The 8639-nt window shown below is 30.7% G+C and overlaps 1 protein-coding gene across 1 annotated transcript; it reads right to left on the bottom strand.

Moving 5' to 3' along the window:
• Positions 1 to 1958: 1958 nt before the first annotated feature.
• On the bottom strand, positions 1959 to 6020 carry LOC144574096 (putative glucomannan 4-beta-mannosyltransferase 11). The gene is made up of 10 exons (XM_078323958.1): positions 5843 to 6020; positions 5398 to 5753; positions 5160 to 5258; positions 4057 to 4309; positions 3802 to 3912; positions 3448 to 3584; positions 3132 to 3245; positions 2824 to 3023; positions 2488 to 2742; positions 1959 to 2353 (listed from the first exon to the last, which is right to left on the bottom strand). The coding sequence occupies exons 1-10, from the start codon at positions 5874 to 5876 to the stop codon at positions 2191 to 2193; spliced, it is 1722 nt and encodes a 573-aa protein (XP_078180084.1). The 5' UTR covers positions 5877 to 6020; the 3' UTR covers positions 1959 to 2190.
• Between the last annotated feature and the right edge of the window lie 2619 nt (positions 6021 to 8639).

Raw genomic sequence — 8639 nt, 5'->3', positions numbered from 1 at the left:
GATAAGTATACTAAACCAAACTATATGCTTCTATTTTTATTTGTGATTTATTCTATCATTCTATATCGAGAAATATTCAAATACTAATTATTCATTTTGATTACTCTTTTTATAGTATTCATTTGTAAAATTATTATCGTTCGTTTCAATTGAAAGCTGATTTTGATTATTATTATAATTATAAAATGTTTAAATATGTATATTAACTTCATTTACCTTATAAAATTAATTGCTCTTTGTCTATTATAATATGTAATACTATGAAGTATAAACTATTAAATAATGTTACTTTTTAGATTTTTTTTCATTCTTATTTGCGTAATTGATAAAAAGTATAGACTTAGATTAGTTGTCATTTAGTTGTTACATCAATTCTCTAATATTGATTATGTTGATAATTAGTAGAAATATAGAATATAAAGTTTGAAAAGGAAAAATCGCTGTGTGATAGCTTCCGCTATAGCTACGCTATTCGCAATAGCTTTTTTTTTGGTCTCCCCGCTATGCCGCTATAATCGCTATTTAGAACCTTGATTGTAACCGATGCATTAATTTTTAAAATTATGCTAACAAATCCTGTTATGACCTTAAACTTATATTAATTCCATAATTTTGTTTTATTTCTTATGGATGTTTTATACAGGGACGAGTCAACATTTTCAATAGGATTGGATAATTTTAGAATAAGGCATAATTATATAATTATTTTGAATATTAAGTATATTTTTGGAATTTATCTAAGAAACATAGAAATATAAGTCTATTTTAGATTAAAAAAAAAATAGGATCAAGCATAATTTTTTAATTTTTAAAATTTATTATGAAAAAATACAAAATTCAAAATATATTTTTGATAATTTTTTAAAAGGGCAAGTCCCTCTTGATTTTACGTGGTTCCATTCCTGATTTTATATTGCCTATACACACACACACACACACAACTATACTGTATACAACTGAACACGCACGTGGCAGCAGTTTTCACGTTTCTTCTTTGGTGATTCGTTGTTCGTATTTATTAATTTGGTCAAATAAATATTTTTTCAAACCTCGGAGTTTGAGCTACATTAAGTAGCGTAATTTATGAAGAGATGTATTTTTTTTGTTTACGTTTACACAAGGGTAAATATTTTAACATAGCAGCTTTGACTTTATGCAGCGCACGTAGCATGTTTTAATTCTTTAGTCCGTGACTCCGTACACTGCATGAAATCAAAACTACTCTGTTAAAATCTATACTTGCATTAGCTGAAACCCATTTTCTGATAGACAGGCCTTGCCCGGCCTGTCAGGCTATACAATACAGGCTGGACCGTCCCGCTTTAATTAGAAATCATTAGAAATACAAAGGTGACAAATTATAATTTTAATTACAATAATATAGGGTAATTTTTAGTTTTATAAGATTTTTTAAATAGGAAATTAGTCTGAAAGTGTCGTATCGATATCTGCAATTATGTTGCAATTACTAATAATGTATATAAATATGTAAAAATTGTATATACTAAAATATTTAGTCTGTCCACCAACTAAGATTAGGATGCATTATATGGATTAAGATAAGATTAAACTAGTACAATTATCAATGTCTATTTAAACATAACTATTGTTGTTATGTTTGTAGTGGTGAAAACGGATCTGATAGTGATAAAACTATAAACGTATCCGGTTTTTTTTTTCGGATACAAATATGGATCAGATATCGGATATTGGTAAATATATAGATATACATATACATAAATATTTTCATAATATAAATATTAAACAATATGGTATATATCTACTATTCGGATACGGATAATTTAAATTTAAAACCATATCTGCACCACTAACTACACGAATATTCTAATTTTCAAATACGTATCCGGATTCGGTCGCAAAATATCCGACCCTTTTTCACCCCTAGATGTTTGAGATCTGTTGCTCATTGATGAAATCTAAAAGTTCATAAATAATTGCTACATTTACTATTCTGCCCTCCAAAGTTGTATACAAATAACAAAAGCCTCCTCAATGAGCTCTTTACATGGAATGCTGTTTACAAAATAAATAACTTATTCTATTCTGAATCAAAACTAATGATGCTTTCCTAGTGCTACACATTTTTTTTTAAATAAAGAATGGAAAATAATATGAAGTACAGGGAGCTATTCTGAATGAAAATTATGTCAATTATTGACAAGAAATCAATTAAGAATTGGGTGTTGGAGTGCCTACATAACCAAAACCAACGACCAAAAATGCTGCGCCTTGAACAATGAGGTAAAGGAAGTATCCTTTCTTTGAGAAAGCTATGTCATAATATCCACAAAACAATAGAAAAATCCCCATAATCAGCTCTGAGTAATATATCCTAGTTAAAAATAAAACAACAGCCAAATGTTAACATCAAACAATTGACTAAAAATGGATGAATAAAGAAACTTCAATTCTAAAAAGTAATACTGGTAAAAATACCACAGGGGATCAAGAAACAAATTATAGTACCTGTCCGATAACCGCGATTTAAATTTCTTTAGTTTAGGGATACAAGGCTCTGTAAGTTGTGAATCTATCAACTTATCATCTTCCATTATGTCTATGACAATTGGCTTATTAATCTTATTAGCATCTCCTAGCTTTTCAGTGACGATCCACTCGTTGACTCGTTCAGCCTCAAGTAGACCTGTGAATGCCGCTTTTAGCCGGTGTAATGACATCACATTCTCAAACAACACCCATATAACCACCAAATGAAATGAACTGCAGCAAAGGAGAAAATAGAATCATTAGTTGAACTTTTAGTTTTATGCTGATAACTGTTGTTAATTATATTCATTTTACCTTGGAGTGCCCATGCATTTACAAAGCGTGATGATCGTCGGAACATAAACCACCCCCCAAAAAGGAATAACCACCTCCGGAAAAAATACGGCTAGCGGGATCACAACACAATAATAAATGAAGGTTACTGTATGAGCCACAAACTTTCCAAGAAAGAAGAAGTCATATATCAGATGCACCTTTTTCCAAAATGATACTTTCTGTACAAGCAAAACAAAGAAGATTGAACAATAATTTCAGCTTATGATTTGTTACTTAAATAAATTAAGAATAAAAAGATTGATAGTTTGATGACTTTAGACTTAGACCTTATTTTGTATGATTTCTACTGCCATTTTCTTGAAGAGATTTGTCGGTCCACATGACCATCTATGTTGTTGAAATCGGTATGCCTTGAAAGTACTTGGGAGCTCACTTTTTACCTATTGAAATATAAATTTGAATACAATAATCAGCCTTAGTGAATTTTAGTTTTTTTGTTCTGATGCTGAATAATATATATACAGAGTTAGCATCGGATAATACCAATTTTAAACAAATATCATTTTCGAGACATATGATTGGCAATTAATATGGTAAACTTATGAAATAGGAAATGTAGGATGAATGATAATAGGGAATTACTTGTACATCACCAACATAAACAAATTTCCAGCCTCTGAGGCCAGCTCGAACCGCCAAATCCATGTCTTCAACTGTTGTTCGATCCTTCCAGCCTCCAGCATCTGAAATCGTCTTGGTTCTCCAAACACCAGCAGTCCCTGAAAATAAGCCACATTTCGCCTGCTATAGTGAAAAAAGTGTTTGTAATATTTACTGACACAGTAATATATACTGTCTCATATTACTGACTTGTTTTAATTTGGGCTTTTTTTTTTCCTTTGGCCATGTATTCTGATATCTAAAGAGAATGCAACTCTTCTCATTTTTTTCATTTTTTTAAGAAAATATAATAGCTTGTGAGATCTTGATTGTTACCATTAAAACCAAAAAAGGCGAACATAGAAGACCCAGCCTCCTGCTCGATCTTGAAATGGTAATCGAGTGACATCTCTTGAAGCCTTGTCATTAAGCATTCATCAGCATTCACTTCATGCATTCAAAACCAGCAATTTAAAAATTCCAGATCAGAAAGAGTATTTTTTTTTATTACTATATCTGATCTTGTTTGTATATATGGAATTAAATTTTAAATGACAAGTTATAAGTTTCTTTCAAAGAAAGTGGGTATACCGAATCTCCAACGGGTTTGGACAAGAGCAATTTCTGGATTTTGCATGAGGAAAGGAATAGTTCTTAAAAGGAAATCAGATTCGGGTTGAAAATCGGCATCGAAAATGGTGATGTACTCGCAGGCTTCAACGTAATCATGCTTCAACCCCTCCTTGAGTGCCCCTGCTTTGTATCCTTTTCTATTGTTCCTAACTTCACGCATTATATTTACACCTTTGCTTTTCCATCTCTGACATTCCAGGTCCACCATATCCTGAGAATTTAGAATTGCCAAATTATAATAAGCTTTTGTAAAAAAAAAAGAAGAAGATAATTTGAGATGCTCAAAGGGACATATTCAGAATTGTGTCAAAATTAAAAATGTGTCCAATGTGTGAGAGATTATAGATTTCAAATTTAATATCTATATTGAAAGTTAATTTGGCTCAGTCAATAAATTATTCGGTCATAGAAGCGTGGAAAGGGAAAAGGAAATGAGATTTATTGTAATTAAGAGGTGACAAGCAAAATTATAAAAGAGAGGAGAAAATGACCATGTTAGTAAAAAAAAAAAAGGTTTGAAATCTCAATTTCAACATAATGAAAAAACAAATTACGCAGATTAGGTTCCCAATATTTTATTTGAATTTATTAGAAGACGTGTATTTTAAAATTTCAAATGAATCTTTTTCCACACTTTGGGTCAAAACATTCTAAAAACAGAGAATTAGAATTTATGTTGGAATTCAACATATGTAGTTATTAGAAAGCCAGTTAGTTAACAAATATTCGAAGGCATATTGTTATTAAATAAAAAAAAAATCTGTACCTCATGGCCACAGAAAATTCAAAACAAATTATTTAATAAATTTTTAAAAAATAACAAAAATCAATAGCTTTATTAGCAGCTGTTAGATGTGTGAGATCTGATTTTTAATTATTGGTCAACGCTATTTGATTGGCCAGAAAGAACACCTATATAGAAAGTGGCTGGTTCCACTAAACTTGTCTGACAAAATGAGTAGATAATAAGCTGTAAAATTTATTTTACTTTTTGTCTCTTGCAACAAGGTGGCGCAAAGAAATTTAATACTACGAACTGGTAAACAAAAAAAATAAATTACCTTGCAAACTGTATCAGTAGAATCATCCAACACTTGTATTATTAATCTGTCAGATGGCCACTCTAGCGCACATGCTGCTCCAATAGAATGCTTATATACCTTCACAGAATCACAGTTCACACATTGAAATATTTAATGCTTAGATTAGGTCAATGCCAGCAAACATTTAGCAACTTTCCTAAAATTTTTACAATATTCTAAAAGTGGCATTGACATATTTCTGTTCTGTACTCTGTACCTCTTTCTCATTATACATTGGTATCTGAACAAGCACCATTGGATAAACAGAGCTCCCCAATTCTTCATCTTGTTTGATGGGTTCCCAATTGTATCTTTTCTCTGGTTTTAGTTTGAAAATTTTAACCACTAGACTGATTGCACCGACGAATAATTTCTCCAACAAGATCATGACGGTCATGATCACGCATACAGCAACAGAAAACTGTAACAATGGCACGATCAGAATCGACCGGATCGGATTCCATACGTAAAGAAACTGTTTGGTGGCAATTTCCCATTCTACAGCTGCGCCGAATTCTCTCCATATTCTACTTAAATGAAACTCGCTGGATGTGAACTTAGCGAATTGATCACCTGAATACAACAATTAATTCTATAAAAAAAAAATATACATTATAGCCAAGAATCGGTACAGTGTATAAAAGCAAAGATGATGTATGTACCGATTGGAAGAATGGTTGTTCCCTCTGCTTCCATCCACACCGTGGCTTAGAAGAGAGAGAACTAATGTGATACACTTGTACTTGCCTCTTCTTTTGTACTTCTGTTCGTATCTAGGTTACTATTTGTCCGGTATCATGGGGCCCTGGATTGGTACATAGGTAGACAATAAAATGACCATGTAAATGTAATAGAGAGAGAGAGAGAGAGAGAGAGAGAGAGAGAGAGAGAGAGAGAGAGAGGGAGGGAGGATCAAGGGATCAATTGAAGAGAATTGCAAATATACAATGTATTACAGAGAAGGTAACGGGAAATGCCTACGGGCTTTTAGTTGCAAAAAAAAAAAAAAAAAAAGAGGTAACGGGAAAGTAGTGGTGAATTTAGTGGGGGCTACATGGATTTAAATAAGATAAACCGATCATGGATCATGCTCAGCTTGTTTTCACATGGGAAGATGGGATGCCCTGTCAGCATGTGGATTTCTTCTAATATTTAAAAAGAATTTACGACATTGTTAGTTTGTACTGGCTACAGGAGATCCGGAATTTATTTCGCAAGTACATATTATATTCCTCAATAATTAGAAAGGGGTTTCAATGTCAAGCAATTATTTTAAGGATAATGAGGAAAAGTAAAGAATTCCAGTTTTAATTTTTTAATGACACACACAAATAACCAATTGTTTTGTCTTCCCCATTAATTTGGTCCAATAACAAGTGCAAATTATTGAAAAAGATGTGAATAAATAGACTTAGGGACTATCAAATAAAAAACAATACTAAAAAGGCACAAAAATATTAATAGACAGTCGCATAATATTATATATCAATTCATGCATGAAATGAGATTAAACTTAATTATGCGTTGAGAATATTTGTTAGTTAAAACTTAAAAGTTAAATATACTCAGCTGCAAGATAAAATTTGATAATATATAATGATTGATCTACTAATTGAAAATGCTCAAATGACATAGCTTGTCTCATAACCTTGAAACCCAACTGCTTTATATGGTAGAGATTATGAGAGATTAGAATTGTGCATGATTTGCAAATTTTGCAAAATATTATAGAACTTTGAGTCGGGGGTGAAAGCAGAGCGGATAAGTTGTAAAACCATATTCATATCTCTTTTTAATTTTTTTGGATATAGATACGGATCGAATATTAGATGAATACGGATACGGATCAGATTTGATATTTATTAAAAATTATTAAAATATTATTAAAAAAATACTAATGTTCATAATATTTATCTAATTATAATGGTCTATAACATAATTTCTTCATAATATATATTAAACTATATGGTATATATTTACTATTTGAATATGGATAATTGAAATGTAAAAATCATATTTGTATCAATATCCATATGGATATTTAGATATCGGATATCACATATAATTTTTCGAATACGCATCGAATATGAATCATATATTATCCATGACGTTTTCACCCCTACTTTGAGACCAAAATTTGCATGCGTTGAAACAATGAATGAAGGCATATTCATTGCAATTAGGTCCGTGCATATATTCATTTGTAATATCTTGATCTTCTTTTAAATAATTTAAAATTTTGAAAAAATTATGCGCCTGAGCTATCAAAAGTATAAAATATTGTGTGTTAAGCTGTATGCATCACCTCGTACATAAAATAATATGATGAATTAGATTTTGTAAGTGAACACTAAATTTTGTTTATACATATAAGAGAAATATGGCCTCTTCTGGCACCAACAATTTGTGATATAGAATATACCTCGTGTTACATGAAACCTGGTAAATTATATTACTAAATATTTGTAACATGCAGTTTTGTTTGAGATGCAACGGTGTGGTACTTCATTGACCTTCAACCAATAATTCTAAGAAGATTTTATTAAGACGACTCTGTTTTTGAAATGAAACTGATGTAAATTACATATAAGGTGAACCAATAATTTGTGATTAAATTATGCATTAATACCCCTAGTTACATTAGTACAGATTAGGCTGCATTTTTTTTTTCCCAAATGGACCACTGCTCTACATTTATTTGACATTTTTTGTATTTTTGTAACAACACCTCCTTAAATTCTTCAAATAATTGCATTGGCAATTAAAAACAAATTTTCTTTGATGTGCTGATCTAATGGAGGTTTTATTTTATTGCATGGTTGATCCAAGTAACATGGCTTAATTTTGTACATGTTGCAAATTGTTCCCACATTTGACCTTATGCATTTATTAATTTATTAATCATTTTTTAAAATTCAGAACTGAATGAAATAAATTACCCATCTTTGAAAATTCTTTTGCTCCTGAATTACGAAAGGAAAAGTTCTTTTCAAACAAAAAATAAAATAAGCACAATGGTTTTATTTTATTTTTTTATGTTGAAATTTCTACCAAAACAAAAATGAATCCTTACTTTTAACCAGGAAATGATATCTTCCACCGTGCTCTTGCTCCTAGAATTTCCCCTGCCAAAATTCCATCGGTTATTTATCCATTTACATTTTGTTGGAATAAAGGATATCTGGAGAAATGGAAAGAGATGAAAAAGGTTCATAAACTAATTTATTTTTGTTAAATAGTTTTAGAAGTAGATAAAGATGAATAAAGGTTATAACCGCCTTTAATCTCTCTTTACCTTTCAAAATTTATAATTTGTTGTTATTAAAATTGAAATGTAACTAAATGAAACAAACTAACCAAATATGAGAGAAATACATGGCAAATTTATGATTTTGTTACTCTGCCAGTCTTCCATTTCATTCTTATTCGACGAGGAGGGTTCAAATGCCTCCATTTTGT

This window comes from Carex rostrata, chromosome 22, assembly GCF_964058835.1.
Source record: "Carex rostrata chromosome 22, lpCarRost1.2, whole genome shotgun sequence".
Classification (NCBI taxonomy): domain Eukaryota; kingdom Viridiplantae; phylum Streptophyta; class Magnoliopsida; order Poales; family Cyperaceae; genus Carex; species Carex rostrata.
Note: the sequence above shows the minus strand (reverse complement) of the source record. Positions and strands in the feature narration are given on the sequence as shown.

Coding starts and splice junctions, on each gene's coding strand:
- LOC144574096 (XM_078323958.1), bottom strand. CDS start 5,876: ATGGAAGCAGAGGGAACAACCATTCTTCCAATCG. Junction 4,310..5,159: donor CTACTGATACAGTTTGCAAG/GTAATTTATTTT, acceptor CTAAATTCTCAG/GATATGGTGGACCTGGAATG. Junction 3,585..3,801: donor CGCCTTTTTTGGTTTTAATG/GTAACAATCAAG, acceptor GCTTATTTTCAG/GGACTGCTGGTGTTTGGAGA.